This window comes from Cottoperca gobio, chromosome 14 (assembly GCF_900634415.1).
Source record: "Cottoperca gobio chromosome 14, fCotGob3.1, whole genome shotgun sequence".
Taxonomy (NCBI): domain Eukaryota; kingdom Metazoa; phylum Chordata; class Actinopteri; order Perciformes; family Bovichtidae; genus Cottoperca; species Cottoperca gobio.
Window position 1 is genome coordinate 21,441,547 of NC_041368.1, and position 22,736 is coordinate 21,464,282.

General features: G+C 43.8%; 1 protein-coding gene across 7 annotated transcripts in view; it reads right to left on the bottom strand.

The window, feature by feature from the left end:
* The window catches only part of dbn1 (drebrin 1), an 89,119-nt gene extending 69,621 nt beyond the window's left edge, over window positions 1-19,498 (bottom strand). For 3 of the 7 annotated variants that reach the window (XM_029447987.1, XM_029447986.1, XM_029447984.1), the window contains exon 1: window positions 19,322-19,498. In XM_029447987.1, coding sequence (XP_029303847.1) covers window positions 19,322-19,404 — 83 coding nt within the window. In that variant the 5' untranslated portion in view covers window positions 19,405-19,498. The remainder of the gene's footprint in view (window positions 1-19,321) is intronic. The other 4 variants (XM_029447985.1, XM_029447990.1, XM_029447989.1 and 1 more) reach the window with 3 other exon arrangements.
* Between the last annotated feature and the right edge of the window lie 3,238 nt (window positions 19,499-22,736).

Here is a 22,736-nt window from a genome sequence, read left to right on the forward strand (position 1 = left end):
AAAAAGCATCATCACTCAGTGGTTGCTGACAGCTCGTGTTATCAGCAGACCTTAACCAGCGATAAAGGCTCTGGCATACACTATACTGAGTGATATTACTAGAAGTTATTATAACATAGCTGCATTCACGAAGCAGAAAAACTCCACCAAATGCTGAATATTCTTATATTTTATGAACTGCTGTGCTGTCAGTGATACAGAGTTAACAGCTCTGCTCAGTCTCTCCTGATCCAGGCTACAGAAATGAATCATTGACAGACATTTTAATAGTATTACCACATGTGGAGAGAGAGAGAGAGGGGGGGGGGGGGTGGAGGAGAGTGAGAGATGAATATGTACGAGTCAAATGATTAGGAGAGACGTTTGAGGCACAAAGAAAGGAGGACACAGATACTGAAGGACTGCACACTCTGCTTTCAAACCACTACCTCCGTCTTCTCACTGTAACCCACATAACTGAGCAGACCGCCGGGTCTCAGCCCCCCCCCCCCCCCCCCCCACCCACACACACACACACACACACACACACACACAACCGGTGTGCGATGAGGAGTGGCAGCTTCTGCAGGACAAAAAAAATAAAAAGTCACTGCCATATTTAGCTGAGGAGATAAAACATACGGTTTATTTTTAGCGCAAAAGAATGAAAAGTAGAACACGTTTCGGTTTATTTCTGTCCTGGGGTTCATCACTGCGTGCTGATTGTTTCATAGTTTCAGTTTAAATCAGGAGATTTCTGAATCATCATTCAGGTGAAGGTGGATGAGCTCCCAGTGTAATGCCCCCTGCTGGTGACTTGGTGCAACTGTATTTTGTTAGCATGAAGCAAGAAGAAGATTATGAGCAGAGACGCTCGACTGTCAGTCTGACGTAAATGAGTGTTGGCACAGTAGAAGGTACTCATGGTGGTTAATGGCTGCCGTCCCTGCGAGAAGGTCAGGGAAGACGGTGGGGTCAACAAAGTGGGTGACTTTGACACGTGAGACCAACAGATCTGACGCCACCATCAGCAGGACGACATCGTCTGTCTGTACTTTCCAAAATATGTCGGTTTAAGGGAAAGATATTGGTTTGGGTTAAAACGACCACTTTGTTGAGGTTTGGGGGACCTTCGCATAGCGTTAACCAAGTGTTCAGTATTGAAACCATGACAGCGATGATTGTCGTCTCTGTTGGATGGACTTTGACCTTTGCTCCAGTCATAATTCATACGACCACTAGACGGCGCTGGAACTTGTTTTCGTTCTTTTATTTCCGTGTTCTTCTTCTTGAAGGACAGTCTGTGTCTCATGGGGGTTTTTTCATAAGGTTTAAAATACAGACTACATGAGCTCATACAGGGTTACAAAATATATTCCTCCAGGGGTCCCACTCACCAGGCCCATGCTAGCTGGTTGTGTGTCAGACAGAACATAGGACTGAATCATGCTTCTGAATAACAACCTACTGCCACATCGTCCCACTAAACCCCAAATCAGAGCTGCTCTGCTGCCTCTCCACTACAACTGACCCCAAGAAGAGAATTTTAAACACCATGCAATAAAGTGTATTCTGCATAAAATAGCACTTCTGTCTGTTTCCTCACTGAAACCTTCCCAGTTAAAGTCTCTCCTCTTACAAACTCCATTTCAATTCTTCACAATAATTGCCTGTTAAACTCATTAACTTAAATTTGAAACATCCAGCACGTCTGCAGGGCCTGTAAGCCTTGCTCCATTCCGTAAATCACTTGATATCTTCCGTAAATCCCTAAGCCTCAGCCGTCATCCAGCGAACATATGATGTGAGCAGACAGAAAGAGGCCTCAGCAGAAGTGAGCATTTGTGTGGGGGGGTGGCAGCATGCATACGGGTTCATTTCAGTGGATTACAGCACATTCATCCACCTGGAGTTCATTTATAGACAGTTTCAAATGGAGGGAAGCTTTGTCTACTAAAAACATGATATTCTGGGAGAGAGAAAAGCGTGAGACGGAAATGGAGCGAACTGAATTGAATTATTGTGAAAATTAAGCCAGGCGAGAGGATGATGACGAGGAAGAAACAGATGGATAATGATGAAGAGGAGAGGGAGAGAAGTGGAAGCTTCCAGAGCATTTATGGGTCCAGTTCATCACAGCAGAGCAGAGAAACAGGAAGCTCCACAGAGCCTCGCCTAAATCACACCGATGCTGATCCCTATCTGACGGGGCCGAGAGGAGAGTGTCAGATCGATGAAGAGGAGAGGCATGAAAACACTTCATCTATCACCATTTGGTCTTCAAATAAAACTCCAGTACGTGTTTTTAATTATCACCCTTATTGCTGCAGGTGTGTTTGTTAGTATTCACAGCAACAGAACGCATCATATGACCAATGTTAACGTCAAGGTGGATGAGTCATGGGGAGCGTCTCACGTGCCCCCCCCCCCACTAAATGTGCGAGTGTTGCAGAAGATTAAATATTGAACGCCCTCATATGCAGTGCCCACAATATAATACTGTTCAGGGATGAATCTGTTTGTGCATTGCAGTTACTTCGTCACACATACCAGCTGATGTTAGCAGAGCAATGAGGTTTTCAATAATGATAAAAAATAATCTTCACTTTACTTAAAGTAAAACACACAAATCACTCCAAATCAACTTGTGTTGGTCTCAAACTGGACTTTCTGGATCATATCTTCTCGCCAGCCCCTAAATGGCCACGCTAACACCAACACAGCTCCTTCAAAGGCACTCCTATAACGTTGACATGTTCACAATGGACACATATTGTATAAAAGAAGTGGATGTAGCCACTGTGATGTCACCGATTGGTTTGTGGACTATTTTGAAGCCATGAGTTTGGCATTTTGGCCGTCGCCATCTTGGTTTGTGGCCGTCGCCATCTTGGCTTTTGACCGTCGCCATCTTGGTTTGTGGCTGTCACCATCTTGGTTTTTGGAAGTTGCCATCTTGGTTTGTGGCCGTCGCCATCTTGGTTTGTGGCCATCACTATCTTGGTTTGTGGCCATCACCATCTTGGTTTTTGGCCATCGCCATCTTGGTTTTTGAAAGTCGCCATCTTGGTTTTTTGGAACCAGAAGTGACATGAGAAGTTGAAGCTCAGTATAATGCAACAATTAACTTTCATTAACTAAAAGGTTCACCCCAACCGTACAACGCCTGCCCCGCTTTATCTTTATCCCAAACCAACGGAAGGAAGGAAACTGAAGGAAAAGTCAGGGGGTCGACAAAACCACTACGACTCTTCCTCACAAATTTCATAATAATGGGAGATGCAGTTAATAAGAATGTTTGTTCTGGAATGAAATGTTCAATTTATGCATGAACCAACCATCTAACAGTAACAGTGGCTCCACTCCCGAGTACAATATCATACAAACACTGTCACATTCATCAGAAGGGCGAGTGTGATAGAAGACAGGTGAGGCGATATTTTTAGACTCCTCTGAAGAGGTTCAGCATCGTGTCGAAACGTCAACTTTCTAAATAAAACAGCGGCCTGCTTTCATGCTGTTGAGTCAGACGGCGTTCACACCCACAGCACCGGTGTTGCAGTTGTTTCAGTCAACCTGGAAGCCCCGCAACACATCACCAGGAGTGTTAAAACAGCTCATCGATCATGCAATAACAGGATTTAAAATAGGTTTGTTATTTCACAGCACTGACAGCCTTTCAGATGCCAGGTACCTTTTGGGACTTATTAACACACAGGCTGCATGTTCTCCAAAAGGGGAGCTTGTCAGTCTTTTTTAGCACCACCTGTAGGACAGGAAAGAAGCAGCAACAGCAGATTAGACCTGCAGGTGTAGACAAGCTGCAGCAAGTTCAACACCTGCGCCACCTGCAGGCAAGGAGTGTTACAACTGCAGCCTTGGTTTTTTTTAAAAGGAAGATTCTAGTCCGAACCAGAGTTTGATTGACAGCTTGAACAGCAGCCGAACCAAACACACCAGAGTTATTTAACCAAAGCAAACACGTGTGGTATGAAAGCACCCGATGTGTTAGAGAGGATGTTTTTGCAGACTGAAAACTGTGTGTAAGGACAGAGAAGAATATTCTCTGCACTGTCAGCTGCAGTCTGCTGCCGGAGATGTGATTTAAATGCAGAACGGCAGTCGTCCACCTCCCAGTGACGAGCTGGCCACGCTGGATTATCCCCACTGGTTTCAGAAGTGACACTACGATGTAGATGGATTGCCTTGACACACACCTGCAGCGAGGTGAATCTGCAGGCACCGCACAGAGACACACAGTAACAACATCTGATATCTGAGATGAAACTGGAATAATTGATTGAAAAGTGAAGTTTTTTGGAGCTTCTATATTTAACATAACATAATATTTAGCAGCTGCTTTTAGTTGGGATCTACATTTTTTAGTAAATACTGAAAAACCTATTTAAGACTTATTTATTATATTGATTTATACATTTGGTACTTCAGTCTGCATTTGACAAAAAACTGTTTTTGCAGAGTCATGTTCGTCTCTCAGTTCAGCCTGATGAAGCAGAAATGAAGATGACAATACAGTTATAGGGAAAAAAGGAGCGATCACAAAGAGCTGCACTGACTCGTCAGGTGATTATCGCTGCAGCTAAAGAGCAATCAGCTGGAAAGAGAAGTTTCGGGAAAGTAAACAACTCTGTAGTAACACAGGGAACGGGCAGCCGGCCTGCTGACACACACTCTGCTCTGTTCCAGGAAGGAGACCGGCCAGACTGTGATACAGTGGACAGTATGCGTGTGTGCGTGCGTGTGTGCGTGCGTGTGTGTGGTAAACTGCGCCCATGTAAGGCCATTTCTCTGCTTCCTCACTGATTGAACAGGCCGTTTGCGTTCACATCATTTGAACGCTGCTCGTTATATCTTTGGATTATTATTTGCACATTCTTTATACTGCGAACACATTATGTTGTTAATATGGGTTGCATATTATTCTTCATTTAACTCTAAACTCTAAAGCTCTTCATTATAAATGTTCTTAATACTTTTATTGTTTTACATATGCGTCTGTGTCTCTTGAAACACGTCAAGACCAGAGGTCAAGACGCTCGTCTCAGTCACGTGATAGACAAACGTCTTTAAAGAGCTTTGGAAAAGGGAAAAGACCCAATGAGGAGACAGAAGAAGAAGAGCCTACGACTTCCAAGAAAAAGAAAGCTGCATTTAAAAGACAATATCAGGAGTCCTACTTAGAACACGTGTTTACCGCTACAGGTGATTCTCATGCGCCGCTCTGCAGAATACACAGGCTCGCACATGAGGCAACGAAGCCTTCAGAAAAGGTTGGGGACCGCTGCTATAGACCAATATAAACTTACATTTATTAAGTAAAAAGTCCAGCACATATCTTGGGATCATTAAACACTCTGGTATTATTTGGGCTTTAGTACAAACAATACTTTTACATCTTTTTGGTTTTCCCTTTTTAATGCCAACTAAATCTGAATTGAAGGTCTACCAACCCTCCGGTCTTTAGTGAGGAATTCGGGGACCGGTGGATTTGCTTTGGAGGGTTTAACGGCCAAATGTCTCGGCCAGGCTCGTACTGAAAATCTTCTATAACCTTTCACCCCGAGCTGTGAAGATTAGAATGGGATTTTCTGGTCCGGCTCAACGACTGAATCTCGGTGATGTTCAGTTTTCTGTCCTGTGAGATTTCATTAGACTCCAAGAGCAGAAACGTTTAGTCTGGAAGCCCGAAGCTGGAGAACAGTTGTGAGGAATGCATTGTCTGTATATGAGAAATATTATCTGTCTGTCTCTCCACATGGAGCCGGACCAGTTTAGAGTAATTTGAACTGCATTGCCTCCATTGGAGGTTGACAGCTAAGTCTGAGGGTTTACAGTAAAGCCCTGCTATGATATTAACCGTCTACATGGAGGAGGCTTCATTGAACCTGCAGCTTCTTCTCCTGCATAAAGAGTGCAGTGTTTTAAAGTCCTACTGTTGGCTGGAAATACTTGCTCTGTCCATCTCTTGCTTTCAAATGTATTGGTACACTCAGTCGCGTATCTCGGACTAAACAGTACAGCTGTGTGTGTGTTGACGTCTGACCTGCCCTAACCTCCAGCGTCGAGCCATCCCAGCTGCTGGCTGCTAAGTGGCCTCAGCGAATTGTTGAAACTCTTAAATCAAGTGTGTGGAAGTGCAGGAACAGTCCCAGCTGTGGATTATTCACAGAGTGGAGCCTCGCCCCTCCAGCATCGAGACTTTTAGTCCTTCCACATTTGTTTCTGGATGACAAACCCTGCGCTGAACAATAGAGGATGGTGTCAGCTCGGCAGTTAATATTAATGTGTGTGTGTGTGTGTGTGTGTGTGTGTGTGTGTGTGTGTGTGTGTGTGTGTGTGTGTGTGTGTGTGCATCTATTGTCTCCATGTGTCATTCAGAGAAAGAAAAGCTTTTGACCCCGTTAGTAATAACTTTTGCTGCAGAATTCAGAGGTGTGGATTGTAAAGAAACCAAAAAGCAGCCTCTATAAAATGCTATAAAATGCCTGAACACTCATATTATTCTTTGGCATGAATAACATTTGCCATCATTGATTGTGTTTGGGTTAAACTCTGTCTTTAATTGTCAATATGAGGAAAGGTTTTAAGCACAGAAATTGAGCAGAAAAGTGTGTAAAGGAAGGATTAAAGGACACTAGACATGAGACAACAAGAATAAACTGTGCTGTGAATATTGAGTTCTTCTAACACAAGTGAAAGTTGTGAGCAGGACAAACTCAGAATCTAAATCAAAAGATCGTTGCCACGACGTCTTGAGTTTAGTTTTCTCCACATGTGAACGACTGGTTGACTTGTTTAACACGCCGTCTTAAAGGATTAAAGAGTCTGTTTGTACTTAAATTGTCGAGGATAAAGTGCATCTCCATGGTGACTCGTCATCTCTGGTCAAATAATGAGTCTTGAATTGGAATTAAAAAATGAAAAACTTTGAAATGCAGAAGATCCTAATAGGATCTAGCACACGCACACACACACATGCACACACACACACACACACACACACTAAGTCTGACTTGGCCTCTTGTCAACAGTACTGCAGTATTTACTCCCCCCTTCATTGACCTCTTTAGCTACTAGTTTCAGTTTCTATCCTTCCCAAATCCTCATCAGCTCCCTCTAAATCTCCCTCTCCCCTCCCCCGCTCACAGCTTCTGTCTGCTTTTATTTTGATTTTTTGTCTCCTTTGATTTATTCATGTATTGGAGAGCTGCTTCACATTGAAATGAAGTCATTGAGTTGCTGTTAAAACAATGATTATATGTCAATCTAAACGTCTAAACGTAATTCACAAACAACCAAATTGAATCCAGTTTTAAGAGAGAAGTTTATGAATCATCGACAATCACCGTCTTTAATGCGAAAGCACAGGGCGGAGAAACTGATGGACACAGATGCACATGGAAGTTAAGTCTTACAATACTGTGAATGTACTTAGTTACATTCCGACACTGCTGGAAGGAACTGGACATTCCTCTGCAAATATAACTAGACTTTAGTCGTCGAGCTGTGGTACGTTTGTCCTCGAGGTGAACTCAGACAGACAGACAGACAGACAGACAGACAGACAGACAGACAGACAGACAGACAGAGCTGTCATCGTACGCACTCATAAGCTCTCACACAAATAAAACACAGAACAATCAAACACAGAGATAAGTCTGTCACAGTCCCAGGCAGTGTCGGTGTGACTCACAGATCCACAGAGGACAAACACTGACCTCCGTCCCCCCGTCTACTGTGTGCACAGAGATGGAGAGGGATGAACTGGGAGTTTCAAACGCTTTAACGTCTGTAGGTTCAGTTTGGAAGGAACAGAGGGACATGATGGGAGACATTTAGGGATAGATAAATATAGATTTAGCTTCCAGTCAGCTCGATGAAAAGTTGACGAGAAGAAAAGCACAGGGAGGGGAGGATGTGAAATTAAATCTCGTGCACAGCGGGCGACATGATTCCTGGAAGATGTAGAAATTGAGGTGAAGCAGGGACATGAAACAGGGAGTGATGAAGATGAGTACATGCATCAAAAGGCTGCTACCTATAATAATAATGGGCCCTCTCTTGAGACTGCACAATAAATAACTTTGTTGTTTACCCAACAAACTTCATGTGGCGCAAGATAAGTCGGAAGTTGACCTTTGCTGCCTGCCAGCAGTCGTGTTGTCATCTTTTTTTAATCAAAACAGCAGATACTGCGGAGGTTATCATCCCTAAATACAGTCACAGATAAAGTCCACTTTGTACGAAGGTTAACCGATTTAAAAAGCCATTACATTCCAGTCCAGAGGTCCGATGAGAAGCTCACAGGCCACAGAGACTGAACTACATTGACTTCCAATCTGAATCCAGTCAGGGCTCCGTCTGATGGCTTTTGATTCAATAAAACAACAGACAAAGTGGTTTTGAGTCTCACAGAGTCACAACTGCCACCAGTGTTTCAAAGAGACGAGGTTAGCTTCATCTGCTTGTGTCCCAGCAGTTTGTCTCATGTGATCAGGATCCGTCTTTGTTTAAATACTCATTTCTAGTTTCAGCTATCAAGCTCCTCTCCAGTGGAACCAGCTTCCAGTTTGTGTTCTGGAGGCAGACACCCTCTCCACATTTAAGAGCAGGCTAAAGACTTTCCTTTTTGATAAAGCTTATAGTTAGGGCTGGCTCAGGCTTGCCTTGGATCAGCCCCTAGTTATGCTGCTATAGGCTTAGACTGCCGGGGGACACCTCCCTGCTCTCCTCCTTCTCTTCCTCTCTCCTCCCCTCCCTCTCTCTTCCCCTCCCTCTCTATCTGTATGCATTAAGTAAATGTATGTTACTAACTCATCATCCGGGGCATCATCCCCGGAGTGTCTGTCTCTCATGTGGCAGGTTGCCACTGATAAAGTTTACGTCAGGATCAGTAATCGTGGCTGCGCCTGCTGCCCTGGTCCTGCTGGACACCGGGAAGCCTTTTTGACATTTTCCTGGATTCATCCAAACTTTCTCTTTTTCAACACAACATCATTTCTGTCAAATGTTATATTTGTACTATGTTGTTTATCCTGTACACACGACATCTATTGCACGTCTGTCCGTCCTGGGAGAGGGATCCCTCCTCAGTCTCTCCCTGAGGTTTCTAACATGTTCCCCTTTAATTATGGGGTTTCTTTTAGGACGTTTTTCCTTGTGCGATGCGAGGGTCTAAGGACAGAGGGTCTGAGGACAGAGGGTCTGAGGACAGAGGGTCTGAGGACAGAGGGTCTAAGGACAGAGGGTCTAAGGACAGAGGGTGTAAGGACAGAGGGTCTAAGGACAGAGGGTCTGAGGACAGAGGGTCTGAGGACAGAGGGTGTAAGGACAGAGGGTCTAAGGACAGAGGGTCTGAGGACAGAGGGTCTGAGGACAGAGGGTCTGAGGACAGAGGGTGTAAGGACAGAGGGTCTAAGGACAGAGGGTGTCGTATCCTGTACAGTCTGTAAAGCACACTGAGACAAATGTGTAGTTTGTGATATTGGGTTATATAAATACATTTGATTTGATTTAGTGAGGAAGCACTCAAATCTGTTCACCTCCCCGTGTGGAACTCATCGAAACCTTTTGGGTAACTTGAGGACAGGGTTTGATGTTGCACTAAAAACTGAGTCAGCGGCCTGCGATGACTGAATTAATGTAACCGATAGTGGACGCGCTGAATTTTATAATGACACCGACGATGTGGAACAGTCAGTGGGTGATGCCCAACGCTGCTGGAGACCTTTGCCTGCATATCATAAATATAAAAAGCAACGATGAGCAGCACCATACCACGTTTTTATATTCTATTTATAGTACACATATATATATATATATATATATATATATATATATATATATATATATATATATATATATATATATATTGTATGATTAATGTAACAGGCTGCTTTATATTAATGAAGGTGGATATGACAGTGTCTGCATGTTCTTATACAGATTAGATTTATATATTTCTGCACAAATGGGATCAAACATTAGGAAATAAGACAACGAGGACAGAGGGTGTAAGGACAGAGGGTGTAAGGACAGAGGGTCTAAGGACAGAGGGTCTGAGGACAGAGGGTCTGAGGACAGAGGGTCTGAGGACAGAGGGTGTAAGGACAGAGGGTCTAAGGACAGAGGGTGTAAGGACAGAGGGTCTAAGGACAGAGGGTCTGAGGACAGAGGGTCTAAGAACAGAGGGTCTAAGAACAGAGGGTCTAAGGACAGAGGGTCTAAGGACAGAGGGTCTGAGGACAGAGGGTTTGAGGACAGAGGGTCTAAAGACAGAGGGTCTAAGGACAGAGGGTCTAAGGACAGAGGGTGTAAGGACAGAGGGTCTAAGGACAGAGGGTGTAAGGACAGAGGGTCTAAGGACAGAGGGTCTAAGGACAGAGGGTGTAAGGACAGAGGGTCCTGGTGTGAACTTCAGTAACTAATGATTGTTAATCAGGAAGTACTCTACTTAATTAGGATTATTGATTGATATTTGAACTACTTAATTATGATGCATTAAAGTATCCACCTACTTTATATACTGCTGGATATATTCATCTATAATACATCCCTGATTATGAAATGGGCCGTTTGATACTTTAAGTATATTTTGATGCCAATATGCATGTACTTTTACTTACTTTTACCTAACAAGTCTGTATAATTCTTCCATAACTGGCAACATTTAAGTGTCTTCACGGCTAAAACCTGCTCCTCATATCTCTCTGTGGTTCTGTTCCTGTACGAGCGTACAGTAAGTATATAGTGTTGTAATGGACTCCGTCTCACGGCCTCGATCACATGATGATTGCATTGTTGGTGTGCGTGTGTGTGAGCGTACAGCAGCCACAGTCAGTCCCTGAGATGCTGCAGGATAAACACAGCGACACTCGTTTACTTTCTGACCTGAGAACACTGCGAAAGATCCAGCAGAGAATTCAAAAACACACAAGCATGCTTTAGTCTTTTTCAGCTCGTTTCAGACATTTATTCACCGCCAGCCTTGAGTCTTGTGAAACAGCGAGGCTTAACACACACACACACACACACTTCTCAATGTGACTCTCAGCGCCACGGATGAATCAGAAACATATCATTCAAGAAGGCTCCACACTGTATGATTGACACGACTTCTGATTTCCAGACTGGAAAAACAGAAATGAAGCAGGTGCAGAATCACACCCGGCTTCATCATCTGCAACACCTCTTTTATAATAAACGCTGACGAGGTTTGGGAGTTTGAACAGGTAAAAAAGTCGGGTAATTATGCAAAGCTTTGCTGGTTAGTCGTACAGTCGGTATCTGACCTGTTGTGTCGCTCAGATCTCACGGAGCTCAGGAGATTCATGTTTGCAGTTTTGTTTCTGTCTAACTAGCAGAATGTTTGACTGCAGTCTGCAGAACGTGCACTGCACATGTGAGTGAGATCATGGATTTGTACTTGGAAAACATTATCTGTTCATCTAAATCCAACTTGTGCTGTGATTTACTTGTTCTCTGGAGAAATCCAGAGCAAAGAAGAAAAACATTTCCAGCTCTGATCTGTGTGCAGCAATCAGGATCAGTACACAAGTAGTAGTACAAGTTAGTATACAAACTATGCACCTTTTAATGCTGTACTAATAGAATCATGTGCAATCAGGTTGATTACAAGAACTGAACTGAGCCAACATGGCGTCACAGTCACGTCCTGCACACTTGAATGACTCGTTGGAGGCAGACACCAGAACAACACTGACCTCCTGAAGCTGGAGGAATATTAAAGCCTGGAGTCACTCGAATCTTCCTTTTTAAACACACAAAACAATTCAATAAATCTTTATCTCCTTTGAAAACATCCAAATATATAATGTAATGAGTGGAGACCCTCTCTGGTTACTTCCAGATGTAAAGCTGATATAAGAAACCCAGTTTAAAAAAGAAATGAAGGATGAAGATGAACTTTCTGTCCCGTCCCCTGCACCACCCACGAGCTGCACGGAGCTCCATGTACAATACAAACAGGAAACCTGCGTTACATGTAGCCTCAGGGGGGGTCACCACCAGGTCGACCTGGAGCGAGTCATCTCCACATTGAATTCATCATCTGAATGCATCCAGGGTCAAAACACACAGACAGGTTAGTTCTGCAGAACCAGTTTGTTTTCAGTCTCCCATGAGGCCCGATTAATAACTTGTGTTATTTAACAAACAAGTGTCCGACATAAAACCTCTCAATAGACATACACAGCTGCACTGTTCGAAGCGTATTAAGTGTGTTTAGTCATTTCATTTCCACGGCTCTTCGGTCCACAGCACGGGGTCCGTTGCTGCAACCACCGTAACCCCTCAGCTTTATGCAAATCAGCTTTTGACGTCATCTGGAGACTTTTAATATCTTTTGGAGACGGTGCTTCTCGCTACTTTTGGCAACACACTGAATTTCCTTTTCCTCGGCTTTGTGCGGAAGTCGAGCCTTCCTTTCCTGCGGAGGTCGTACTGACTCGCACAGTGAAAGCGAGGCTTATAGTGAAGCTAACTCATTATTGTTCTACAGCCAACACATTGTACCATCAACATTTACTTTATAAGTTAAAGCAAATGTTGTCACTTAAAGCCAAAACTGTCTGTAACTTTCTCCTCCTTATGAAAAGTGTCTGCTGAATATAAGAATAAAGTCTTTATTATCTCTTTAAGTATCCCTGTGAGGCCTGAGGCGTGTCTGGTTATAATTTGCTGGTTTCATCGTCTGACTCTGACCTCGGCCTGACACGCCGCCGCCGCCGCCGCCGCCCGACCCGCGATCTCACATTTCTCTGAGACATTAACTGAAGGTTACAACCCCATTACAGCTGCGGCTAGTCGCCTGCAAGAAGAGCAGGAGGTGACGGAGAACGATAAGAATGGACGTAATAACGTACTGGCTGCTCATAGCTGGTGAGCTAATGGCTAACAGCTAGCATGACTTACTGTCAGTTAGCAAGTTAAAAAAAGGCTAAAGATGCATCTGTGTCATCGACTCCCGTCTCATCACTGTATGTGAAACATAACTCTTCCTAAATGTCAGCTGCTGGAGGAGGGGAAAGAGGTAAATAGTGGGGAATTGATTTGAGGAGACTGGACAATGATTACGAGCGGAGAGGAAGAAGGGCGATCAATACAATGACATTTTCCACAACATCCTCCATTAATGCCGTCTGTACGATAATAAGCAGCCGTACAATTATTGTTTCGCCATTGAGACATTTATTCATTTGATTCCTCCGTTGTTTATATTTGAGAATTGTAACCTTGATTATATTTTTGATGAAAGTCCCAAAAAGCTCTGATGTTTAAGAAAAAACTGAAATTAAAGATGTTTGTGTATAATTCACAGTATATAAAAACAATAAGCTAATATATAAAACATGTAATTAAATAATAAATCATAGAATTATAAAAAGGAATACTTTTTATGTGCAACTTTACACAATACTTGCGATAAGCATTGATCTAAAACACTAGAAAGATTAAAAGATTACAACTCTAAATGAAACTGGTCCTGAAGCAGCCTGTTCCTGACTGAATGTGTGAAATCTATACGTTTAGAGACAAAGATAGGAGCGTAATTGTCCAGGGAGATGCATGTTGTACTACTGACCCGCTTCTATATTAATCTGAGGAGTGCAGGCGGAGCAGAGAGGGCTGCACCAACTGCATTCAGTACGTTTCCTCCTCATTTATTCAGCTTTTTCTTTTTCTTTATTACCTGTCAAAGCAAATCTTCCACCGAAAGAACAGCGTGAGCCCAGAGTGCCAAAGTACACAGCCTGTAGCAGCGATTTGTTTTCCCTTTGACCTCCGTTCTTCAGTTGCTACAATGAATGAGCGACCTTGAATCAAGTGTGAATAAAAAGCTTTCCCAGGGGTAAATAAGAAATGACTTTAATAAATGACTAGCTAGGTAGACGAGTGCGAGGAAGGAGAAACCGCTCATAAAACCGACGGATGAGTCAGAGCTGATGGATCTTTGGGAGCTTCAATTAATGAAACATGATTCAGAGTTCGCCGACCCTCCTGCTCGGCTCCTCTTACCAAAAGTTTCTTTTGTCAGCGTGGCAGAGGCGACTCGTCAGGTAATGGCTTTCTCAAACAGCTGGAGGGGGTCAGAGGGTCATGTGACAGCCGCCTCGGGCCGATCAGCGGCAAAAGAGCACTCAGCATTCCTGAACAGATTGTTTGATATTGGATAACCCTGATACGCTCTTTCTCCACAACGTCACCTTCACTACAGTGTGACATTCGTGGTTCAACAGCAGACGTTCTTTTCTTCCGCCTTCAGGCACTGGATGAAATAACGAGAAGGCTGTAAAAGTCAATCCCATCTTATTGTTGTCATTACTCTTGTATCTCTCCAGCTCACATTGACTGTGAATACAGCGGCAGAAACAAACGGACACAAGTAGCCATCACGTCTACCTGCATGGTGGTCCTCTCAAGCTTAGGCAGACAATGTGAATGTGGTTCTTTATATTAAACTGGATTATTGTGGACAGTCTGCACAGACTCTCGCAGCTCTGCAGAGGCAGAAAGTTCAGGGTGAATTGCACTTGAATTGAAAGATGGGACTGAAATGCAAATGAGCTGCAGATTAACCCTCAGAAGACTAAAGAGTCTGCAGCCGTGCGAGCAGCTGGATCTTCTAAAAGTACTGGACAGAATACAACGTTGACCTGATGCACTGGATGAAACGTTAAAGGGAGCGCTTTTACAATTCATCAAGAGCTAAACGTTAATGTCTGAACCAAATGTCATGACAATCCGTCCGATAAGAGAGTCTCAATATGTCACCGAACTGAAGTAATTCAGGATTAATCCTCGAGGAATCCTGGACGTTTGGGCCACATTTCATGGCCATCAGAGATATTTCAGTCTGGACCAAAGAGGTTGAGCGACCCGCAGCCATCGAGTGACGCTAACAAAGCGTAAACATGTCTGGATGATTCTCCCAGTTATCAGTGGAGACGGAGCGTCACCCTCTCTGGCTGAATTCAAGAGGACACGACCGACTCATCCGTCATCTGGATCCTGCTTCTTGTTATCACTTCAGTTTCGGCCGCCTGCTCTCAACCCCTCGCAGCTGATGGCTTATTGAGGGCTGAGCCGGACGCGGCGTCCGTGTCAGTGTCGCCTGCAGACGACAGACGGAGCTCAAAGGTTTGAGGAACAAGCTGCAGGATGGCAGAGCTGTGGATGTGTGAGCCAGGCAGAGATAAGGCCGGTTCTCAGCGACACATGATGTCATTAATGAATAAACAGGAAGAAATAAACACCTTCCTGATGGATTCCACAAAGAGAGGAGGCGACACAAATCCAACCTTTACAAGATAAAGACGTCGCAGGAAATGAAGACACTGAACAACATGTGGAAAAATGACAAGCTTGAAATAAATGCCTGAAGGTAAAAAGGGTATTCAATCTGTACTGCTGTTATCTGTCGACCGACCTTTGTCCAAAGTTGAAGTTCTGTTTTTTCTTTGATTCGTCTGCCAATTATTTTCTCCATCGATCGGTCGTTTTGTCTGTAAGATGTCAGGAATGAGTGAAATGTTCTTTTGAAAATGTCCCAAAGAGCTTGTTTTGTCCAGCCAACAGTCCAAACGCTCCGTTAATTACAATTGAAGACAAATAATCCAAACAATCAAGAAGCTAAAACTACTAAATGTTTGTTCCTTCGCTACCTGCAGCAGCAGCCTGATCACTCAACTGACTTCTCAAATATTCTTTTCAATTAGTTTTAGAGTTAACTTATTAAAATAGTCCATAATACTTTGTTTACTTGTCACCAATCAGTGCATGAAATTGACGTCATTTCAAGGTGACATGGCGGCTCGGAGCTTAAAACGTTTCTTTTATCTGCACGAGTCTTCATGTAGCTACGCGGGAGGATAATCACTCTGGTGATTTTATTACTGTGCAGAAACACAACACTCATTTAAACCGCTGAACCAATCAGAGCGCAGGCTACCACTGCCCTCATTTAGCTTTTACACATTTTAGATGGATCATGGGTGTATCATTATTAGGACAGAGGGGGTGGAGGGTGTTTGTTGGGTGGGGGGGGGTGTCCCGTGTTGTTTGGGGTCAGCGGTATTTGGAAGTCTCTGCCTTTGTTCAAATCTCATCAAGTGTGAAAAACGGGGGCAGGCCTGAGGCCCTCTGCTCCACCGGATCATCCGACGGAACAAGCGAACGTTTGAGATGGAAAACATCAAGCTTTGGGTTGAACGTTGGCAGCTGTCACTCACGTCACACGAGGGACTTATGAGGTGAAAAGCATCATTTCCCGTCTTAACAAGCAGTTAATGACGTCTTTGCATCCCTGGAGAGACTCAGGAAGAGAAATGAGTCCAGGACTTTATCGTTTCTTCAGCTTCTACTTCTGTTAACATGTTATAAATACATACAATGGTTTAAAGCACTGGGTGCCTCAGTGCTTACTGAAAAGCATATCAGTAGACGTATTCTTTGATCAGATATTGCCTCATTGAAATCATACATTTAGTCATTTATCCCCATTTTGTTTTTACAAAAGAAAAGTAAACATGTAAGTGTTTATATCCTCAATCTGGAGATATTAAAACATGTGTTTTTCGCTTTGTCATACTGCAGAGATGTCCCGCTTACATAGAATATTCCACAAATTTAATAGGTTGTTTGGTACAAAATCTATATTTTATTCTTTTAATGAAAATTATAATAAAATCCAAAATATATGTCGCAATAAAAATCGTAAATGAAATCGCAGTTAAATATTTTCTATAAATCTTTCAGCCCTACTTAAAGAGAAGTGGTGCAACAGCCCCTCCGGATTTGTTATTTTCTCCAAATATGGCGTAGTGTTCCCAAAATGTGTTCAAATCCCCAAAAGCCCGAGCAGCTCAGATTTTGGGATTTGTGCAAAAACAAAAATTCACTGTCATCTTAATTGTTTATTTGTAGGGTTGAGACTAAAGATTGTTTTCTTTGCTGATTAATCTGCTAATGTCATCATTTAGTACTAGAGAGAAATCAAAACTGTCCAAACCAGGAACAAGATGTGGAAACAAAACCACGACGGCAAACTGAAAGCAGAACCGATGAGTGTTTAAATCAAACTGACCTCGTTCAGACTAAAGACGGGCAACAGATGGCACAGGTTCACATTTCATAGTTAAGATGGGGACTAGTGTTTTCCTAAACAACTCAAAACAAATCCGTAATCTGAGCGCAACCAGTCATTTGGTTAGCGTGAGCTGGTGGCGACGATTGCGTACAGACTGAATAATGACGCCACTTAAACCAAAACACGTCTTTTAGCTGAATGAGAGACGACGATGTGAAAAAGGGAACGTACCAAAAGGTTTACCGGAGATTTATAAAGAGAGTTTCAGCTCATTGTCCATCTGTCACAACTTTACTGTTTTGTAGCGATGAGGCCGATATCACAATACGGTTTTAAACATTTTGTATCGCCAGTGTTTCCCGTACCATTGTCTTGGCAGGGCGCAGCAAATTATGCAGTTGGCAACATCTTTTATCTTATATTATAAATGTTTTATTGCAGAAGAAATGTGATTGTCAAGCAGCTTAACAAACATCTTTCGCAGATGACTTTGTTTTGACCAACTTCCTGCCAATCCTGCCAACTTTACCGATGACCTCACCAGAAACTCAGCACCATCTAGTGGACAACAAAAAGCAATTGTTACTACCTATCAAATCAAAACTACCTGTACACTAGCAGACAGACACCAGCTGGTGAACATAGTGGAGCATTTAGCAGCTAAAGCAACAGATTTTCCCCAAAGGGGTTGGTGGAGACCAAAAGCTGAGCTAAAAGAATATTGGACTTCATTCATACATAACTCCTAATGATCCACAACGTTGCTCTGCAGCTGCTCGATGTGTAAATTACTTCACATCAACTAAAAAAGGTGATGATGTGTTAATGTTGTGTTCACGACTTGTTTCCACTGCCACCAAGTGGCCAAAAGTATCCGTTGTTGCACGTTTAGGGTGTAAAGTGTACCAAACTTGGCACTGATGTTCTCTTGTTGCGACAGTAGCGACTGCTGGCTTATCATGATCAAGGACAACAGGTTACAGTTTAACTCTAAACCTACAGTCTAACACTTCCTCCTCTGATGGATTTTACCTGGATTTTAACCCTTAAAGTGCAACAGGGGGGACACATGGCAGCAACACCAAACCACGTTAATAGTCCTATAAAACTTGTACAGCTTTCCCCGTTTAGCGTCACTTTAAGTCGCCTATTCTATTCTGGGTTCACATGCCAAGTATTCCTGGTTTGGTGCTAACTTACTGTGACTTACTAACTTTTAACTCATTCTGGTTTACTGCAAACAAATAAAAGTGCATTTGGTGTTTTTGTCCCAATGTGTGCACAAAAAAAAATATTCCACTGAAAATGTTCTTTTGCAACATTATCCAACTTTGGCTGGAATTAATGTAAAATTCCCACATGTCCAATTCCCCATTTATCACACTTGTTGGCCTTTACAACATCTTGTTTCATGAGGAACTATGACATCATGTGGTTTGAGCACAGTGATTTCACTTTCAGTACTTCAGAAGGCTCTTTTCCAAGTGAGGAAAGGCCACAAAGGGTGATGATGGAAGTCCCCTCCTCTTCCCCCCCCCCCTTTCCCCCCCACCCTCCCACCCCCCTGGCCTCGCCCCTCTCCGCCCCTCGTTTTGGAGATGCAGGGGCTCATCAGTATCTCTGGACCAGGCCTGTTTAACCCACACACCGCTGCATCGCGTTGCATATAAAGCCTGAAATTGCTTCCAGCTGGCTGTGAGGAAACCTTGTCCCGACAGAGAGGAGACACAGAGGAAACAAAAGCAGTCCGCTTGCACAATGATTTGTCCAGTGCGCACACAGTGTGGCACAGCAGCGCACATTGCCCCGGCCGACTCTGCAGTGCAGTTCCAAACCCGCTGCTGCTCTTTGATTTATAACCTCCCAAAAAAAAGCAAAAAACTCACTTTCACTGCTTTAAAGCATCGTAGCTGCTTAAAGCGCTGGTTTACAAAAAGCTGCAGAGAATTTCATGTGGAGATAAAGTGTGTTGGCAGTGGTAGCGGGGAATCTGCCCGGCCTGTGTCTGTAGTTTCCACCACTACGGGTATGATGCTGCTGCACGGTGCGCCCCGGTGCTGCCCTGCGCATCCTCAGCGTGCACCAACCCGGACAACAAAACCCCGAGGGGGAGCTGAGAGCAGTAACGCATCGAAACCAGGAGAAAGAACAGAGAGAGAGAGAGAAGGGGAAGGGGGAGGAAAGAAGGGATGGCCGGCCGGCTGCAGGACTCACCAGTCGGTGTCCGAGGTCTCGTCAATGACGTCCTGGTAGGCGGTCAGCAGGTCCAGTCTGTTCTTGCCGAGATTCACAGCCATGTTTCTGTCCCTGCAAGCATCCAGACCGCTGCTGATGGAGAGAGGCACGGATTGAGACTTCAGAGAGACAGAGAGGAGGAGGCTCCGTCTGCTGGAGACAAAGAGGCGTCCGAGAGGTCCTAGCGCCGGGACGGTCCGGGGGTAACCGGCTGATGGGTCCTAGTGCCGAGGAGTAACACTACAGAGGAAAATCAATCTTTGCATTTGCTAAATCATATATTTAAATTATTAAAATGCATTTCTAGAATAAATAAGTCAGCAGTTATGTTACGCAACTTAACACAATATATGCAGCTTGTGTTTAAAGTTAAATTAACTCACCTGGATGAAAACATGAATGTTTTGTGGTGCACTTCAGTCTCTTGTGGCCGAAATGAGTATTACAACACAATGATCTTAACACTTCTTACTGTTCCTAAAGTTACACACACGAAATAAATCACCATGATATTTCCCCTCACTTGCCTGTCGGGGCTTCCGTAGGTGTCAGACATAAAATAAAAAATAAATGACAAATGTTTTCTATCAAATAAATAAATATTTATGGGGTTAATTAATTTAAGTAATTTCCTAATAATGGAAGTTACCTTAAAAATGTAATTGTGCTAAATAAGGGAGGGAAGCTGCACCTAGGTTTTTAAATATAATCCAAAACATTAAGTTTACACAGCCTCACGTGTTAGAAGATGAAACTACAAAATGTTTTAATTTCTTGTGCATGGAAAATGACTTAAATATTAATAAATGATCAAAATACCAGTTAATCGTCTAATCACTGCAGCTCTACTGTACAATTAATACACGTACAATCAGGCCTAATGGATTATACTATACACAGCAGGTCAGCTGAACATGGAAAATAAGAAAAACCTGTTAACATGCAAGCACTATAACACATGGGGAGTATGAATAACATGAATACTTTCATTTAAACAGAATGAGTTTCTAATATTCTACATCGCTTAAAACTACAACCTCAATAAACATTCATATAAGTTAATACTTCTGGTGTCACTCAACGCTGATTATTATCAGAGCGGGTGGAGGTGGGCTGGTGTAAATACTGTTGGGGGTAATTAGGGAGGAGGAACAGGTGAGCAGGTGGAGGTGGGAGTCAGGTGACTGGTAGGAAAGTATGAAGGCAGCTGCTGGAGGGATGGACAAGTCGTCCTGGAGAGTTTGAAGGAAATGCTGAAGTCTGGGGGGAAGTGGGGAAGGTGGCTGAACGGAGGGAGAACCAGAGGAATTCAGATTTCCCTCAGTTTATATAGCATCTTCTCCTGCAGCCGCATTACTCACATTTCTAGTTAAATAAATACTTAATGTATTCATAACCATGCCACTAAATGCACAAGTTTCTTTGTCTCACACACAAGTTAGAAGTCTCTGTCCTGCAGGCGGACTCCCCCCGGAGCCTCTAAGATTCTGTCTGCAGCTTGTTGTTCCTGCAGGACAGACAGACGTAGTTCGGATGTAGTTCCAGGAGCAGCTACAGATATCTTCATGATGTCCCTGCAAGCATCTCACAGATGGTGCTGTGAGGCTGAACATCAGCACTAATGAGCACAAATGTGCACAGACATTATATGTATGAGTGAGAACGTTGTGCATATGTGTGCATGTGATATACATCTGTATCGTATCATCCTCACCATTAGTTTGGTGCACAAGGGGGGGGTCGGAGGAATGATGGTGTAAGTTAAATAGAGAGATAATATTCTCCGTATGTTGAGAATCTTTCAGGCTCTTATTTTGTCAGACTTGGATCAAGTTTCATCCGTCGAGTACAGTTTTGAGGTTCTTATACTTTACTTTCTGCTACTTTATATTTCTACTCCACGACATTTCAGAGACAAATATTTAATATAATATATTATATATAATATAATAATACTTTTAACTTTGTGGATTCAGATTAATACCAAATATAATCAACAAATTATGATGTGTAATTATATTATGATTAAGACTTTACTGCAACATTAAATGGATGTACACAGGAATGCATCAATAATTATACTCCATTAATATAATATAGGTAGTATATAACACAATTTACTTTAAAGCTAATACTTTTGTACTTTTATTTATATTTTAAATAAAAAATAAATGTTTTAATTTGGTTGACATTTGTACATTTTAAGTTAAAGGTTTGTAATAATAAAAGTTTAAACAATTAATGACCAAAGTGACAGGATGGTCTAAGAATTCCTCTCTAAGCTCTTTTGTAGTGTTTAAAAAGATGTTGACATTTTGGGAGATCCCCCCCCTCCCCTCTGGTGGCGGTGCTGGGTTGGTTGCCGTGGTAACCTGCCTTGCCTCAGAGGGTTGAACTCCACACGGGCAGCCTCGGTGTTTCTCTCCCAGGCTCGGCTGGCACTGAGCCCACATACCTTCCCCTCTGCTCGCAGAGCTCAAACACTGAGGCCCGAGGATAATGGAGGAGAGGGTGGTGGTGGTGGTGAGGGTGAGTGTGGTGGTGAGGGTGGTGGCGGTGGTGGTGGTGAAGAGGCTGGTGGTGGTCGTGAGGGTGGTGGTGGGGCTGGTGGTGGTGGTTGTGAGGCTGATGAGGCTGGTGGTGAGGCTGCTGGTGAGGCTGCTGAGGCTGGTGGTGGTGGTGAGGCTGCTGGTGAGGCTGCTGGTGAGGCTGGTGGTGGTGGTGGTGAGGGTGGTGGTGGTGAAGAGGCTGGTGGTGGTGGTGAGGCTGGTGGTGGTGGTGAGGCTGCTGGTGAGGCTGGTGGTGGTGGTGAGGCTGCTGGTGAGGCTGGTGGTGGTGGTGGTGAGGGTGGTGGTGGTGAAGAGGCTGGTGGTGGTGGTGAGGCTGGTGGTGGTGGTGAGGGTGAAGAGGCTGGTGGTGGTGGTGGTGAGGGTGGTGGTGAGGCTGCTGGTGGTGGTGAGGGTGAAGAGGCTGGTGGTGGTGGTGGTGAGGGTGGTGGTGAGGCTGCTGGTGGTGGTGGTGGTGAAGAGGCTGGTGGTGGTGGTGAGGCTGGTGGTGGTGGTGAGGGTGAAGAGGCTGGTGGTGGTGGTGAGGGTGGTGGTGAGGCTGCTGGTGGTGGTGAGGGTGAAGAGGCTGGTGGTGGTGGTGGGGCTGGTGGTGAGGCTGCTGGTGTGGGTGGTGGTGGCCGCTTTAATTGGCACAGACAGCGACGCAGCACGAGGTGAACCTGCTGAAACTCACTCAGTTTGCATAATGTATCTGAGCGTATACACTCTGCTGTTGTTTTGTTTTAAGTTGAAGTTCTCTCTGATAAATAAATGGATTATCAGAGGAGGAACATATTGTACCTGAGTATATTTACTTATGTACTGTACAAATACTTTATACATCTACC